Source organism: Heliangelus exortis, chromosome 15 (genome assembly GCF_036169615.1).
Source record: "Heliangelus exortis chromosome 15, bHelExo1.hap1, whole genome shotgun sequence".
NCBI classification, from domain to species: domain Eukaryota; kingdom Metazoa; phylum Chordata; class Aves; order Apodiformes; family Trochilidae; genus Heliangelus; species Heliangelus exortis.
The window spans coordinates 7,856,661-7,873,448 of record NC_092436.1 but is presented as its reverse complement, the minus strand read 5'-3'; the positions used below and the strand labels follow the sequence as shown (position 1 = coordinate 7,873,448).

The 16,788-nt window shown below is 43.6% G+C and overlaps 1 protein-coding gene across 1 annotated transcript; it reads left to right on the top strand.

Annotated features, from left to right (window-relative positions):
• The first annotated feature begins 1,870 nt into the window (after nucleotides 1-1,870).
• Nucleotides 1,871-12,119, top strand: LOC139803232 (ovomucoid-like). Its single transcript, XM_071759177.1, has 9 exons — nucleotides 1,871-2,011; nucleotides 2,487-2,509; nucleotides 3,066-3,205; nucleotides 3,461-3,506; nucleotides 4,355-4,485; nucleotides 8,049-8,191; nucleotides 10,328-10,353; nucleotides 11,188-11,300; nucleotides 12,030-12,119. Exons 1-9 carry the CDS (start codon nucleotides 1,900-1,902, stop codon nucleotides 12,073-12,075), a joined length of 780 nt encoding a protein of 259 aa, XP_071615278.1. The 5' UTR covers nucleotides 1,871-1,899; the 3' UTR covers nucleotides 12,076-12,119.
• Nucleotides 12,120-16,788: the final 4,669 nt, after the last annotated feature.

The following is a 16,788-nucleotide window of genomic DNA, read 5'->3' as shown; positions in this document are numbered from 1 at the left end:
GGATAATAAGAAAAACAATTCTAGTTTTGTGTTTTAAAACTCAGGCTGCATTTAAGTCTTATGTATGAATCAAGGTTCTTCTAAAGCACAAACATGTTCTGCCCCTCACTTCCTTCCGTGACTACCCTAAATCAAAAATGTATTATTTTATGCAATATTCCTTATTTGTTTTTCCATTTGCGATAGAGCTGAACCACTTAACAGAGCCTAGCACATTATTCTTCACTTATCTTCCCTAAACCATGACTTTCAGGTAACACTTTAAATTTAATGCCATACAATAGAGGGGGCAAGGCAGACACTTCCATTTGCAGCTGCTGCAAATTTTTCTTGAATGTCTTTGGTATTAAGAAACCCATTTCACCTGCACAGAACATCACCTGCTTGTTGCTAAGAGGAAATTTTATCCCAGCCCAGACTTAAGGCTACTTATTCTCATAATTTCTTAATCAGACTCATGCCCATTGCTGGCAGATGAATAACTCTTGTTCCTTCATAGAAATGTCTTATAAACTTCTCAGTCGTAGAAAGGTTTAGGTTGGAAGGGATCTCAAAGATGATCTAGTTCAAACCCTCTTGCCCCCAGCCATGGGTAGGAACACTTTCCACTAGACCAAGTTGCTCAAAACTCCATCCAATCTGGCCTTGATCGCTTTCAAGGATGGGGCAGCCACAGCTTTTCTGGGCAATCTGTGCCAGTGTCTCACTGCCTTTACAGTGAAGAATTTCTTCCTACTATCTTATCTAAATCTATTCTCATAAAGCTCAAAACTGTTTCCCCTAGTCCTGTCACTACAGACCTTTGTAGGTCCCTCTCCAGCCTTCCTGTAGGCCCTCCAGATACTGCAAGATAGCTCTAAAGAGCCTTCTCTTCTCCAGGCTCCAGGTCTTCTCGTCTTCTGACCATCTTCATGATAATGTTCTTAGAATCCTAGAACGGGCTGGGTTGGAAGGGACCTCAGAGATCATCAAGTCCAACCCTTGATCCACTCCCCCCGTGGTTCCCAGCCCATGGCACTGAGTGCCACATCCAGGCGCTTTTTAAGTATCTCCAGGGATGGAGAATCCACCACTTCCCTGGGCAGCCCATTCCAATGTCTGATCACCCCCTCCATAAAGAAATTCTTTCTAATGTCCAACCTAAACCTCCCCTGGCACAACTTGAGACCTCTTGTGCCCTCTTGTCTTGCTGAGAGTTGCCTGGGAAAAGAGCCCAACCGCCCCCTGGCTCCAACCTCCTTTCAGGGAGTTGTAGAGAGTGATGAGGTCTCCCCTGAGCCTCCTCTTCTCCAGCCTCAACACCCCCAGCTCCCTCAGCCCTTTTCCTCTTGTGATGGCTTCCTTCCTGTTGGTGAGAAATCCAGCGTACCAGGAAACTACAGGAGAGAGTGTGGAGAGATTAATTGAACCTGCAGCATATTTAAAGTACACTGATGCCTGCCAAACCTCAGATTTTATGTCTGTAAAACCTTAATGTGTCCCATGCTGCTGTTCCTCCACTGTGGTGTACCATAAAAATCTCCTGGAGCCCAAATACCCTATGTAATGTATGTAATATGGTATGCACAAGTTCAAACACTTTCAATAAAGGGGGGTTCTTTTGCTTTACCAACTTCCACACATAATTTCACAACATCTACTGTTGAGACAGTGCTCGTGTTTGGAAAGTACAAATCACTCATTGTACAGCAGAGAGCCTTTGTTAACAAGCTGGGTGTAGCTCACATTTTTGTTTAATTCTGGACATCACTCCAACAAACAAGTATTTTGGCTCAGCTCAATAATCAATACAGTTTTCCTAGTTTACAGAGCAAATAATTACTCTATGGGATGACTTCACGTGGTCGGAGAGATGTATATATATAGAGAGAGCAGGGAGAGAAGGCTGAGAACCATCCCATGAGTTCAACAGCAACAGCTTTGCAACTAACAGACTCTACAACCAGCTCCACTATGAAGACAACAAGAAGTGTGGCCCTTCTTGGGCTTGTGCTTCTCAGCTGCCTTTCTGGTAAGTATGTGCTTGTATCTTTTGTCCTCCTGAACCTTTGCCTTTATATACTACACACTAAGTATACATCTTGATATAGCTCACCTTTTTGGAGATATGATGGTTTAGGAATATGCAAATTCTCTTTTAATGAACTTTATCTTTGTGCAGATAAGTATGATAGGTTGGTAGGATGCACTGTCTGGCTTAAGCTTATGGTTCTAAGTGAGAATAATGGTGCTGCAAAACAGCAAAAGATTGTGTCCTGTTTCTTCTTTAACGAGTCAGAATTTCTGGTTTCACAAGCAATTGATTTCTCTAATCTTTGTATATAACTTACCGTTTACTTGTAGTAGATAAAAAAACCTGGGAAAACAATCATTTGTCAGTAATGAAAAAGGGCAGTTATTCTGTCAGAAAATTGATGAGTCCAAAGGAATTTTACTCAAGGATGTTGTACAATTTTTTATTTTATAATCTCTGGGTTTTTTTGTAGACATTGCTGTTTCTCAACGACGGGTGAGTAGTAGATCTTCTTTATCATTTAGTCTTGATTTCTAAGTCAAGATGAATAATTCATACACAGTATCCATGGAAGGCTTGAGGGAGAAAAAAATAAAAGGAGAGTGAACAAGAAAGGAAGAGGGAAAAGTGTCCCTAAGTGAATGTGTCTTTCCCCTAAAATAAGAAAATACCCTTGTGTGAGAAAGATAACTCACCATGTTGATGATAAAAATGACAGCAATTAACAATGTAGAGTGAGAGTGAGCAGAGCACAGAGTGCAAACAGGAAATCTATACAATTATTGTATAACTGCCAAAACATCTTCCTTGTCCTGATACCCCAAGGAATGATTGTTTCTGCCCACAATTCTTGCTGAAGGTACTGGAAGTCTTAATAATGAAAAGATGCTTTTGGATGCTGTGGGAAACTGTGTAATTTTTTTTTTCCTCTTCACCATGGAGGATAGAGAGAAAGGAAAAATGACCAACTCTAGTCTTCCAAAGCAGCAAAAACATGATTAGCAAGCACAAATTCTCTCCACTTGGAGACATTAGAAGTCCTTTTTAACAGGCCTCCTGTGGCACGTACCTCTATGCTACATCTGGAAAAAACCAACAACTCCAAGTTGCCTGTCCCCGCAACTACGAACCCGTCTGTGGAACTGACAACAAGACCTACCCCAATGAGTGCTTACTCTGCAGAGAAATATTGTGAGTATAAGGTCTCCTGATTAGTTATGATGTCACTTCAAGCAGCAGGAAAAAGCCTTTGGGATTGTGACTAATCGTAGGGTGGACGAGATATTTAAAAAGTTTCTGTCTTCCCTAATGCCTGCGATCTTCTGTGTCAAAGCTCCTGAATCTGATTAATTACTGGGGCTTTACAAGTAGAGAGACTTAATGACTGAGATGACTACATGGTATCAACAAATTAATCCTTATTTCCTTTTCCCTCTCTTCCTCTAGCCGTAACCGTGGCATTGACAAGAAGCACAATGGCAAATGTGTTAAGGTATGGTCTAAAATCAGCTCCTTCTCCTGCCATGCTGAGCCATGGTGGGTGAAAAGATGTCAGAGAGCTAGACAGAAACCTCATCTAGGATTAGTTCTGTATTAAAACCTCAGAATTTTAAATTGCCAGAAACTGAATGAAAATTAAAAAAATCAGATTTACAATAATTTATTTTAAATTTTGTTTGAACAGTTAAAACCAGGTAGCTTTAAAATGCTATTTTGTGTATAACAAAATAATAGAAATGCCTACACTATCCTGGTGCATTTGGCTTGCAAATAGGATTTCTGGAAAATAGTTAAAGTATGCCAGGGTGAAAGAACCAAATCTGTAATACATGTATGCAGCCTTCCTCTGACCTGGGAGCACAGCAGTCAGTGAGTAATGAGATCTTCATTTACCAGGAAAGGGGCTGCACAAGAGATGCTGCCTCATCCTTTTGGCAGAAGGGTGGGAGGGTCATACACAAGCAGAACTGTTTGTAGTGATGACTCCTTGGGTGGGAGCTACAGTGAAGCTTGGACCATCCACTTGCTGTGCTCTTGCCTCTGCTATTCTCCAGAACCAGAGCACAGCAGTCAGTGGATGGGCCAGCCTGGAAATACCAGCATGGTTATTTCACTGTTTATGGTATAGTTTATTAGATTTTTTTCTCTCTCCACTTCAGGCTGCTCCAGGCAAGCATTTTCTCTGCCTTTGAGTTTGCAGTCACTAGAAAAAAAACAGAGCTTGGCACCTGAAAAGTACCTTTTTGCCTTGCCATATCATAAAATTTAAATACACATAAAGCACTCCTGTAGCAAAACATGGGGAACAAAAGCATTAAAGACTGTTGTTGTTGTTATTAGGAGCAGGTTGACTGTGACAGCAGCTTACAGAAGGGTCTTAGCAACCTCATCTGCACCTCTGAATTCAACCCCTTTTGCGGCTCTGATGGAAGAACTTACGGAAACAAGTGCCAGTTCTGCAATGCAGTTTCGTAAGTATGGAGCTCACCACATAGCTGTGAAATCAGAGAATCTGTAGCACACACACATAGGGGACAGCTGGTGTGAAAGTCCTGGAGCTCCTGCTAGCCCCTTGGTAAACCTATCCCTGCTCAGTGCTCCTCTTCTGATGCTCACTCCTGTCACCCCCCAGGCACTGAAAATCTTAAGTCCAAGTGAGTCTTCTTCCTTTGCAATTAAATCCAGATCCCCATCTGCAGGTTCATAGCATTGCTGACTCCCTCCCTGCCAGAATGATTTAGAGTGTGAGCATAAGATGTGTCCAAATTTATGGGATTTGTCCCAAATCTCTTTCACGTTAGAAAACTTGCATCCTGGGGAATCAGAAAAAAGGTGAAACATTAAGTGAAGTATTTTATAGCTTGGGGAGCACAAAAGCATTGGCTTATTTGCATTAGACTGTTAAACTGAGACCCATCTCCAGAATTTTGGTCACACTCTGTCTCCACAGGCGCAGCCGGGGAACTCTGTTCCTGAGACACCGCGGCCAATGCTGAGTGCTGGAGCCATACCCATCAGGCTGACTTTCCCTTAAAAATCCTGCAATCAGATACGCTCTCCCCTGCTCCCTCAACTGTTCCACATTGGTCTCTGCTTTGACTAATCAATAAATTAAATGCAGACACTCTCTTTTCCAGGGACATTTTTTGGGGGGTTGTTTTCTTTTCGGGGTAGGGGTAATGGTCTTCAGGCTTGTAAGTACTTATCTGTCAGGCAGGAGAAGTTGTGAAATAAACCACAACAAAGAGCAAAGCGTAACGCCCATCAGACACCAGCCCCAGCCCTCACAAGAGTACGTCATGCCATACCAAACCATCAGAAGAGAAACCAAGCAGCTGTGAAATATGGCCACTTTCCTAATTCTGGTGTCTTATGGAGTGTAAATGGATTTGCCATTGTAACAACACTGAGCCGTGGAGAAACTGGTCCCTTTAAGGACTCTGTGAAGGGGGAATGGCCCTGGGGAAGTGGGAAAGAGAAAGGTGGCTGTGGTCACACCTGGGCAAGGGGCAGGTCTGGCAGGGCATTATAAAATGAGGCTTATGGTAAAGGGAGGAGGCTATCTCCCAGGGAAGAAAATTAGGAACTGCTGCTTCCTTGAAGGGTGTGTCCATCAAGACTTGTGCTCATCAGCAGAAAATTGCAGCAAGCTGGGCAAGGCTGTAATGAGCCTAATGAGAACCTGAGGAGAAATTAGGCTGGGCTCAAGCTTTCAGCTTCTTGGAGAAGAGAGCTGAAGAGTACTTGGGGTATTTGAGGCAGAAGTAGGATAGTGGACTCTTCAGGAAAAAATATTTTTTTTTCAAACCCCACAAAAGAAGGGCCAGAAGATGTGTTGATAGCTGCAAGATGCTGTCTATCTTGGGGACAAAAGGTATGGGGATAACATCACTGTGGGAGCCTAAAGAGTGCTTTTTGGCTGATGTTTTCTCTGTCCTAGGAAGGTGCATGGAACTTTTTGTTTTCAGGTGTTTTCTTTCTGTGAGTGCAGGCAGTATCAACCTCATTGTGCCTTTGTGCCTGCTCTTAAGAAAAGTCAAACTGGAAAGTCATGAGAGTACTCACTACTTTCCAGCTCATCAGTGTGTCTAAAAGAGGAACAGTTTAAGTAGCTGGTGGGTATGAACCGAGAATTGTCAGCACAGCACAGAGCTCTGCTTTTTTTTCTTGTTGACCAAGAGGTTTAGAGAGTGGTTGCAGAGTAGTGGAGTTTTGGTCATAGCAGGATATTCTTTCCAACAGCAAGACCCTAGGCTGAGCCTCCATTGCAGTGGTAACCTCTGCCTGAGGAAGCCAGTTACATATGTAGGAACTCAGAAGGCTTTGGAAAAGCCCAGAATGCTGCTCACTTACAGGCAAAGGGAGGGCAAATTGCAAGTACTGGCTTTATGGCTCCATCTTAGATGGCTCATAAGTTTCTAAGCAAGGACTCCTAAGAATATGGACACGTTTGTATCATGTAAGACTAAAGACTGGCCCAGAATTAGTGTGTACTTGGCTTGACATCAGCAAGACTTTTCCTAACTATACCCCTTAGACTGAGAGCAAGGTCCAGGCGCCCTTCTTCTGAAGGACAGGTGAAGGACAAACTCCTTCACCTGTGCCAGCAAGTGGCTTGTTTCAGATGTTGTAAAGAAGTGGAAAAGGGTAATAATGATACCCAGGAGGGGGTTGTCCCTGTGGTATATTTTCTAAGGCTTTAGCCAGTCAGTTATATTGCAGCAGCTGAAATATTTGTGTAGTTAAAGGACTGAGGCAATAAGTCTATGGCCTCGAGCAGTAACATGAAACCAGAAAAGGCAAACAAATAGTGCTGTAAGGGGCAGAACTAAGTGTGATTTTGCACACTGCTGCGGCTGACTGACTTGATAACTAAATTATATGAGAGGCTGCATCAGGAGCTTACCCTTAACAGACATTTGAGAATTCACCTGTCAGTCACAGTTTCTCTGCTGTGTGGAACTTAAAGTGCCTTGAAGGCTACAAAGGCTGTAAACTCAAATGCTTCCCAAGATATGGGGAATTCATAATATTGCTGTCCTGAAGAAGCTCTCTTGGTGCCTGAGGGTACTGGTAGCATCTTTCCTGTTGCTAAAAAAAAAAAAGTATTAAGAAATTTTGGTGGTGGTGATATTGGGTTTTTTTCACTGTCAAATTTGATATGAACTAGTTACAGATTCAAAATTTACTAGGGGAACTAGTAAACATATCTATATATATTGCATTCCTAAGCCTTGTCTCCTTAGGAAAGCATACTAAAATTTTAAGCTTTTTCTTATCTCGACATCTATTTTGCAGATGGTGTAGCTGAACACAAATTCTTCCGCAAACTCAGATGGAAATAGAGCTTAGTTCTCCCAGTTCCCCATAAAATTCCTTTCACTGCCATTTGCAGTGGGAGAGGAGCCCTGACATATGTTTGTGAATGTGAAAAACTGGAAAATATTGACAGCTAGGGTTCAAATAATTTGGGAAGGAAAGTCAACAGTCCTATCTGGGACTGTGCACACATCTACAAGAGCATGTCACACCAGAGAACTTCTCCACCCCAACCCCACAAATTTAGAACCATCCTCAAAAATAGCCAGGGAACAACGTATAATTGGTTTCACAGACAACACATTCCCATGCTGTGATTTATTTCGTAACGTCTAGTGAGTGTCATCACACTGTGCTCAAAGCCTTGGAGCTGGCATTCAGCAAGGGCCCAGAGAATGAAAATTACCAGCTTCCCGATGAATCACTGCTTTGAAAATTCACCCTTGTGAGAATCCTGTGACTATTTAGAAAAAAAAAAAAAAAAAAAAAAAAAAAAAAAAAAAAAAAAAGGAAAAAGAAAGATATTACAAGCCCGACTCTATCACTCATATAATTATCCCTTTCTAGATTTGATGTGGACAGGGCAGCATTCCTAAAGCACCATAAACATGGCCAGGACCAATAATGTCTTTAGAAACAAAGTGAAGAAGTTCTCACAATTAAGGTGGGGAATGAGGACAGCTATGGATGGGCACATAAATACCCACTAAGCCAGGCCTGGGTGTGCATTGTGGGCTTGGGTGCTGAGACAACACCTCCTGCACTCATTGCTGGGCTTGAACCTAAGAGCTCCCTGCAGCATGAAGGCAACAGGTGCCTTAGTGCTGCTCAGCCTGCTGCTGTTCTCTTTCTCCTCCGGTAAGTGATTTTCTCCCTAGCCTAGAAAGAAACCCCAAACCTTTCCTGGCAACAGCAAACTTCAGAGAGCCTTGGTGAATGGATGACAGGATTGAAGATAAAGCTGAGCAAGTAGGAAATATCTGCAGGATTCGCTGACTTGTATGATCTATTTCCAATCCTCATGTACCTCCACAGTGAGTAACACAGTGGAGGTGTCACTGGGAGACAGAGTGAGCAAACTTTAAGTGGCTCCTTCAGCAAATATACCAAAGCAGAGTGTAATTACGAATTTTTGGTACAAATGTTCACTGAAGAGTTTTGCTGAACCAGTTAGAGAAGAAACTCATTCACCTCAGGGTTATCAGCTCTTGTTTTGATCCTAAGCATCTTGGTCTTGGTGTTTTCCTTGGAGATGTGGAAACATAATTAGATGGAAGTTTCAGCTTTCATTTGTGTTACAGAGAAAAGCTTGAAAATTGAATTCAGATGTCCTCAAGGATTCAGAACAAAGAGGGCAAATTAAAAGGATCCAGCATTTATTTATCTGGAGATTTACCCATCTCTCTGATGATCTGGGAAAGCTGACTGATAATTTTTGAACATATAGGTCACGTCAAGTGTTATCAGTTGCTTGCATCCAGCTGACCCAGCTCTGCAAGGTTTGTGGCAACAGTTATTGAAGAATGTGCAGAACAAGAATTATTTATACTTGGTTTTCTGTTAATAATTTGAATAAAGAATTCACTTGAGGAAATGGCAAGCTGTGCATGGAGAAAAGAAGTGAATTATTTTGTACACATTATTCATTATGAAATATTCATTTGTCTCTAACTGAGCCTTAATTGGGACTGGATTCTGTCAGAGTGTTGAAGCTTCCTTCCAAGGCCAAGCGGAACAGTAGCAAACTCTGTGATCTCCTATAAAATAAACAGATGTCAAGACACATCTTCATGAAGTCTTGTGTAGCCACATATAATATTTATAAAAACTATCTAATGAGTTATTTTGTAAATAATATGCAGATAGCCATAATAGTGACTTTATAATTAAGGCAGCCTGGCTTAACCTGAGGACATGATAAATACACCAGTGCCAGGGATAAAAATGAGAAGGGCTTAATCTGAGGAAGTGAGGGTGGGTTGATGGATGATGCTCTAGCTGACTGAGTGTGGTGTGGGATTTCCAGTGTGTGGGGACCCAAGTGTAGGACAAGGTCATCCTATCCCATGCCCCATGTTCCCTACTGCTCAGAGCCACCAGAGGAACATCCATGCTGACAATGGTCCCACAGGCCCATCAGGTACAGCCTCCCATCCAAACCTCTGCTGCTGTGCAAGATGTTGGGTACTTGTCCCACAGTGTTGTAACCCAGATTCTGCAAATCTGCATTCAATCCATCCTTGAGTGTCTGGCCACCTCTTGGGCACATGGCAAGGTCACCCTGTCCTTCAGCTGTGACTCAGCCTGTGTGGCTGATTACAGTCTTTGCAGTGAAGAAATATAAAGGGGATGGACTGATTACCTTCAAGTCCAGGGTCTGTGGTTACAGATGGTACTTTTGCACTCTTAATTGTAAAGTCACTGTTATGACTGGCAATGCCTGTTCTGCTCTGCATCACCCCATGATGTCTCTTTATATCTTGCCTGGGATAAAATTGTTGTGGAAGAGCCTCTGTGCTGTGCTGAGGTTGGGTGTAAAGCTGATCATGGTGTCTCCTTCTCCACAGTACACCCTTGTTAGCAGAACCAGCCATTTTTTGCTGTTCAGAGGTGCAGGAGCCTTGAAGTCTTACAAGTCAATATAGCTTTAAAATCTGTGTTGGTTGTGGTTCCAGGTCCAATACTGCAGCTTGTTTTCCCAGGAATGGCTGCCTTCCAGGAGACTGAGTTATGTGTCTGAGGTGCAGTTAGCAGCTGAATGACTGATTACGTGGTATTTTAGTAACATTTTTCAAAAAAGCAAAATACTGAAAAGCAATTCAGATAATGTATTTCCTGCCCCTTCCTCCTCCACACAGGATGACGGAGTAGGAAAAACCTGGTGCATATTTCACTCTGGTTTGCATAAAGGGTTTGAGACCTTAGTTGAGTCTGTATCAGAAAATAATGCTGATGTGTAAAATCATGATGTGTTTTTTCTTGGTTTCTTTCCAGATGTAGAAGGTCAAGACATTGAAGAGGTTAGTGCAGCTGTTCATGCTTATTGAATCTGCATTTTCTAGAGGAATAATTTTGTAACAGAGACCATAATGTATGGTAAACAGTTTTTAATGTCTGCTGGGAGCAGGTGTTTCCTTCCAAGATGTCTCAACACTGGGGAGTTCACTGTTGTATAGGGGATGTTATGAGTGCCCACAATAGCAAGTACATCAGGGAAATAGATGTTTTTTTAGCAAACACTTCCCATGATTAGTTCTAGGGTACTTGCACAGGGTTGTATTTGTATGCATCACCACTTTCGTCCACTTTGCTCCACTGTCCAGTCATGGCACAAGTAGACTATTGAGAATGTTTTATCCCCTCAAACGATGCCCATCACTGGGACTTGTCCAGAGACAAAACATCTGTACATTTCCTGGAAACCATTTTTATTTATATATTTTGATTTGCTTCTCCTTCCACTGGGAATGGAGAAAGCTCAACAAGCACCAAGCTGAGTGCACAGTTTTGCAAGATGCATGAAGCCATGCAGCAGTAGGGTAACTTGGCTCCAAAGCACATTGGTGCTGACTCTTCTCCCACATGTCTAGGTTAATCTGCTCAAGTCTTGGGAGATCAAGACTTCTCCTAGATGACTACAATTTCCCTCCTCAAACACAAGGCAAAACCTCCCCTGAAACATTGATTCTGCTCATTTCTGACAGGGCTTTGTCTTTTACTAAATTGGCAATGTCATCACTGCTGCTTTAGTCCACTTTCCAGAAAAAGCATTATATTAGTGACCTTGTCTCTAATTTGGAAAGTCAAAAAGTATGGGAGTCTTGAAAGTTGTGGGTTTTTCATTCCTTTTGCAGATTTGTAGAGAGTTCGTAGACAGAAGCGTGTACTGCACAAGGGAGTCCAACCCTCACTGTGGCTCGGATGGCGTCACATATGGAAACAAGTGTGCCTTCTGCAGGGCAGTGCTGTAAGTGAAAGCAGAGGGGATCCAGAGAGAGTTGAGTCCATCTCCATGTAGGTAACAATGTTCCTCATAGAGGGGAGGCCTGCATTCAGGCAGCTCCTCTTGCATGGACCAGCCCCTAAATTGTGTCAAGTGGAATATTTCCTGCTGGAAAGAGAGCTGTGTGAATGCAAGTTAATTTAAATTCATTTCTAGGCTTTGCATGCTGCTGGTTGCCATGCTGAGAGGTACCACGGGGCCTGGGAAGCAATTGTACCATGTCTGTACCTTCTGCATGCACTCAATTGATGCACATTTCCCACTGTATGCCATTGGCTGCAACTCTCATTGCCCACATTTCTGGATATTAAGAAGTGTGTGGAGGAATGCAGTAGCTGAGCCAAATTATTCCTGTAAAGTCTGAATGGCCTTTGTGGAGCAAGACACTCGAGCCTAAGTTTCCTTTTCCTGAGCTATGTCACCTTTTAAAGGAACTGCAATAGGCTCACAAAGCACTGGTTTTCCCTTATAAGCCCTTAACATTTGTTGCACACTCAAGGCTGCCATAGCCAAGGATAAATCAGAGGAGATCAAGGAGAGGAGAAAATAGCATGCTGTTTCCAGGGAGGGAGGTACTAACATGGGCCAGGCAAATTGTCCTCTTTGGACCGATGAGTTCATCCTCCCACACTATGAGGGGGACTGTGTCTGTCCTACACTGCTTTCTCTAAGACTGTCTTGCTCCTTTTGCAGGAGAAGTGGAGGGAAAATAAGATTGAAGCACATGGGGAAATGTTGAGTCCTCACTGTCTCAGGACAGAATGGCTGAGCCTCCGCCAGCAAATGCCACTAATGCCTGGGCATGGGAGCAGCTTTCCCTCATCTCCATCATCTCTGCTCAATAAAACAAAACTCATCACGATTCTTTGGCTGGATTATTTTTCCCGTAATACCCAGAAAAGTGCCTTGATACATTTGTGCTAAAGCCTAATGTGTGGCTTTGCTATACTGTGCTGTTACACCACCCATCTCCCTAGAAACAAAGTGGTCCCTGTGCTGGAGAGGCCATTTCCACTGCTCCCCTGGGCTGTGTCCCCCTGTCCCCAGCAGCCACAGTTTTTCTGTCCCATCCTGCTTGGCATGTGGCTGCTGGGCAGCCAGGGGTGGCAGCTCCTTGTAGGCTCCTGACCAGTTCTTCCTGTCCCAGGAGGTGGGGGACAGCGAGCACCTTTGTTCTTTACCCAGCTTTCATAGACATGTTCCTTCCTCTCTTAGAGGTTATTGTGGGAGGGTGACAGGAGAGCTGGTGAACAGCATGACTGCATATGCCTCATCTCCTTTGGAAACCAGATAGAAACAAGCCAAGGCTAAGGAATATTGCTCCATTTAAGCCTGAAACACAAATATGGCAGGTGGAGGCTGGTTTAAGGCAGAAGCTTCAAGAATCTTCTTTCCAAATCAGTGTCTTTCTTCTTCCTTTTGAGAGAACGCTTTGTCTTGAAAACTGTGAACTCACCAGCATTAGTTTCCTGCTGCCAAGTGTCTTCTCATGCTAATAAAATTATATTTAGAAGAGCACCAGATTGTATAAAATGTCAATAATTACAAAAAAAAAATTCTCTGGAGGAGAAGAGCTGTGGGCTTCCTCTCCCCCCCTCTAGGATAAACCCTTTCTGAATCATACACAGACCTTGATTTTCTAGGCACAAGGATTTTTATTTATACACAATTTTTAATGCACATGGACTTTATTCCTTTATTTACTTTTCACACTGCTGCCTTCTTTCTTCCTGACACTGGATGGAAAATCCTTTGTGTCAACATGAGACAATGAATGCCATAGTCTCTCCCCATTCTCTATGCAAAATTCACAGAGGGAAATACTTGTGGCATTCCCTTGTTAAAACATTGGCAGCAGATCAGTGGGACACCAGCTCCTTCATGTTAAACACATAACTTTCAAAGGGAGATTTAGGTTTTATCATGTGCCTCAGGTGTCAACATATTTTGCAAGCACCTAGAAGCCGAACATCTAAACCTCTGGACCTTGTTCAGACAGAGTTTGAGTGTTTGCCTATTGTGCCACAATCCAACTGTTGAAGTCAACTGGGATGCAATGCCTAAAAAATGAAGCCTTAGCAATGTGATCTGCATACTTAAAGCTGGCTTCTCTTCTGGCAATTCGCATCTGCAACACCAGTTCTGGCAAATCCTTTGTAATTTGGTAACTTTACAGGTGGCGTGCAGGCAGCAGCCAACCAGTGGCTGAACTAAGAAGACAAAACTCTGCTGGCTTGGAGCTTCTCTCACATCAGTTGTCTTTGATCCTGGTATTTTTCCTTTCTCAATTTACCAGACTTTTGCAAAATTTGTCATCTTTTTCTTGCAAGCAGACTAACAATCTCTATGCCACATTGTATAGCCCTGGAAAGTATACTTGTCTGGCTTGAAATTCAGATATTACATTGGTGAACTCCAGAGCAAGACATCCAGAACATGGGTAAGATCGAGGGAAGCAAGAAGCACCTCCTGCACAAAAACAAGTGGTCATGAAGGACATGTTGGGAAAGTGGGAGGACCTTCCTCATCAATCCTCTTGCTTGGAGAAGAACAATCTCCCCATGACCTTTCCTACCTGAGTTACCCTGCAATGATCCTATTATACTGTGTGGACCTTGACCAGCATAATCGGAGAACAAGAGTGAAAAAACTTTATTTTGAGGATGGAAAGCCACACTTAAATGAGAGAGAGGGTACAGGACACCTTTATGTTTGAAATGGCCCCCAGTGACTAAAAAAAATCTCATATTGTATTTCCATATCTAATCCTTTTTAATCTGGAGGATGAGAGAAGAAGGACAGATGACAAGAGAAACTTTTAGTGCAAATAAATAGCTAATAAAACCAGACCTCCACAGACCCAATTACCATCTCCCCTCACCTGTGCTGGGGAAACTGGAGAATGGGAGTTACCTCTTTTAAGGCGATTATTTCCCCCAGGCAGGGAAACTTTGTCTCCAGAAGAGGCCAAGGGAGGCAGATCTACACCAAGTGAATGGCTTCTGCTTCAGTCTGTCCTTCTGGCTGATGGGCACATCCCTCTGTCAACAGAGATGCAGGGAGGCTTTGCTGGTGCCAGCATCATTCATTCTTGGTTTCCAAGTGTTGTGCTCACCTTACCAGCAGGACTGATGGATGAGTGTCAGGGACAGGGTAGGAGAGTGGCAATGGCCACTGCTTGTCCAGCCTGAGCTCCCATCTGTGTCTGGCTGCCTTGCTGCACATGTACCAAACCATAAACCAAACCTTCAACTACTACTTTTCCTTTGATTTGCTTCCTCCACCTTTTAAGATGTGTTGGATTTGGGGGAAAATTTTTTGACAGCTTTGAAAGGTGAGTGAGTCATGATATATTCAAGATCTCTTTTCTGTTAGATAACACGAGCATCTTCTCAGCTTTTTCCTTCCCTGGGGAGGAAGGGACAGAGGCTGAGAGCTGCCCCAGCATCTCGGCCACTGGCAAGACCTGCCCCTCACAGCAGTACAGAGGGCCCTGTACTCCCTGCATCTCACTCAGTCCCTCTCAGAAGTTAAAATAATGGAAGAATTAAATCTGTGCATGGTTGCTCTTACTGAAGGGAAGCCATTGCTCACAGCTGAGCACCCTTCTGTGACAGGGTTGTGCACATGGCAGAGGGGAAGGATGTGTTTCCATCTTACAGCCTCACTCTGCTTATGATGTAGCTGATATATTATTGTGTCCAGGCTCTCGGCCCATTTAACTTATGTGCTCCACTGCTTCCTCCTCCTCCCCAGCACAGGCACGTGTCAGTGTTGCAACTCAGTTGAATCCTTTGTCCTAGTTTTTCCCCTTGACATTCACAGAGTTTGACAAGGCTTTTCTTGCTGCCATGGGATGATCCTAGGGTGGTGGAGCTGACTGCAGCGTTCCCACAGCCTGGCTGGGAAGGAAGCTCTGAACTTGGTTATCATTCTGGTTTACCCTCTTTTCCTTAAGAGCAGGCTGGCTGTATCAGGTTGGAAGGGAATTTGGTCCAACTTCCTGCTCACAGCAGGGTCAGTTCTGAGATCATATCAGGTTGCTCAGGGCTTTATCCAGACTAGGACTGAAAACCTCCAAGGCTAGAGAACGTGTGATCTCCCTGGGCTGCCTTGTTCAGGGTATGACTACTCATCACCATGGTAAATAAATTTTTCCTTATACTCTGTTTCAATCCCTTTTCTTTCAACTGCCTCATCTCCAAGCAATGCACTCCCAGAGCCTGGCCCTGCCTGATCACTAACCTGCTTGTCAACTGGCAGGCTGCTCTTGTGTCACCCTGAAGCCTTCTGGTCACCTGGCCAAACAACCCCACTTCCCTCTTTCTCTTCTCACAGGATAAATACTCCAGGCCCCATCTGTCTTGGTGGCTCTTCCCTGAACTTTCTTCAGCTTTTCAATGACTTTCTTGTATTGGAGGGGGCACTAAAACTGAACATGGGAGGGAAGGTTGAGCTATGGGGACAAGGAAAATGATTTTTCAGGGAGTAGGTAGGAGAAATGTACAAGTATTGCAGGGTACCAAAAAGGTGTAGTTGGTGACAGCTGCTGGAAGCAGCAGGAGCATGTCAGTGTGTAATGGGTCCTTTAAGGATCAGAGAGCAGCTGAGCCTGCTCTGGGATGAAATGGCTGCCAGGTGCTGGGAATCAGCCAACAGTTCTGCCATCCTCATCACAGCTGAAGGACTTAAATAGGAGTCCAGGGAAAGTATCTGACTGCTTTTACTGGTTCCAGAGCAAAGAGGTGAGGTTTATTTTGTGGTGTGAGCTTTGGTGTTTCTGGTTTATTATTTTTCCTCAAAAATAAGTGATGTGGTTTAGGAAGCTTCTCATGGGAATAGCTGCAGGAATTGTGGCTTGTCTTGGTGTCTTATAAAGCTGCTTTAAAAATACTGGGGGAGGCTTATTCAATCCATGTAGGAGCTAAGGATTACCACAGTACATGGGAGGCAGGGGGAGGCAATGCAATTGGCAATTGGAGGCGATACAACAGGGGAGGCATAAGATATATGCATAGAGAAAGGCAAATATCATGTAAAGAGATGCTGGTTTTAAAGCTCCACTTAGGAGATGATGTTTCAAGGTGTCTCTTTGGCTTTGACACCCTTGTTGAAGCAAGGAGCAGGAGCTTCAATAAGGTCAGTGCCTTGGGGAGGAGGGCTTTGGCAGAGCCTCCGTTAGGACTTGAAAGGTAAAGTAAAAACTGAGCTTCTGCTGGGTCTGGAAGGATAGAAGTTGGTCCTGAGCAAAAGCTTCAGTGCTTGTAGCAGGATTGAATGTAGTACCCTGGTTGTGGAGTAAAGTTTTCTTGGTGATGAGAAGTGGTGCTGTGTGATACACTGCTTTTCTTTCTGAACTGAAATTGCCCAATTAATTGGGAGTGAACTGAAATGTCAGTATTGTGGCAAGGGCTGTCTGTGACGCTACTGGCCTTCTTCCCAAAAAATGTCG

Excerpts from the sequence above, each read along its gene's own strand:
- LOC139803232 (XM_071759177.1), top strand. The coding sequence starts at position 1,900 with ATGAGTTCAACAGCAACAGCTTTGCAACTAACAGACTCTACAACCAGC. Across the intron at positions 3,206-3,460 it reads TTACTCTGCAGAGAAATATT|CCGTAACCGTGGCATTGACA; the intron begins GTGAGTATAAGG and ends CTCTTCCTCTAG. Across the intron at positions 3,507-4,354 it reads ACAATGGCAAATGTGTTAAG|GAGCAGGTTGACTGTGACAG; the intron begins GTATGGTCTAAA and ends TGTTGTTATTAG.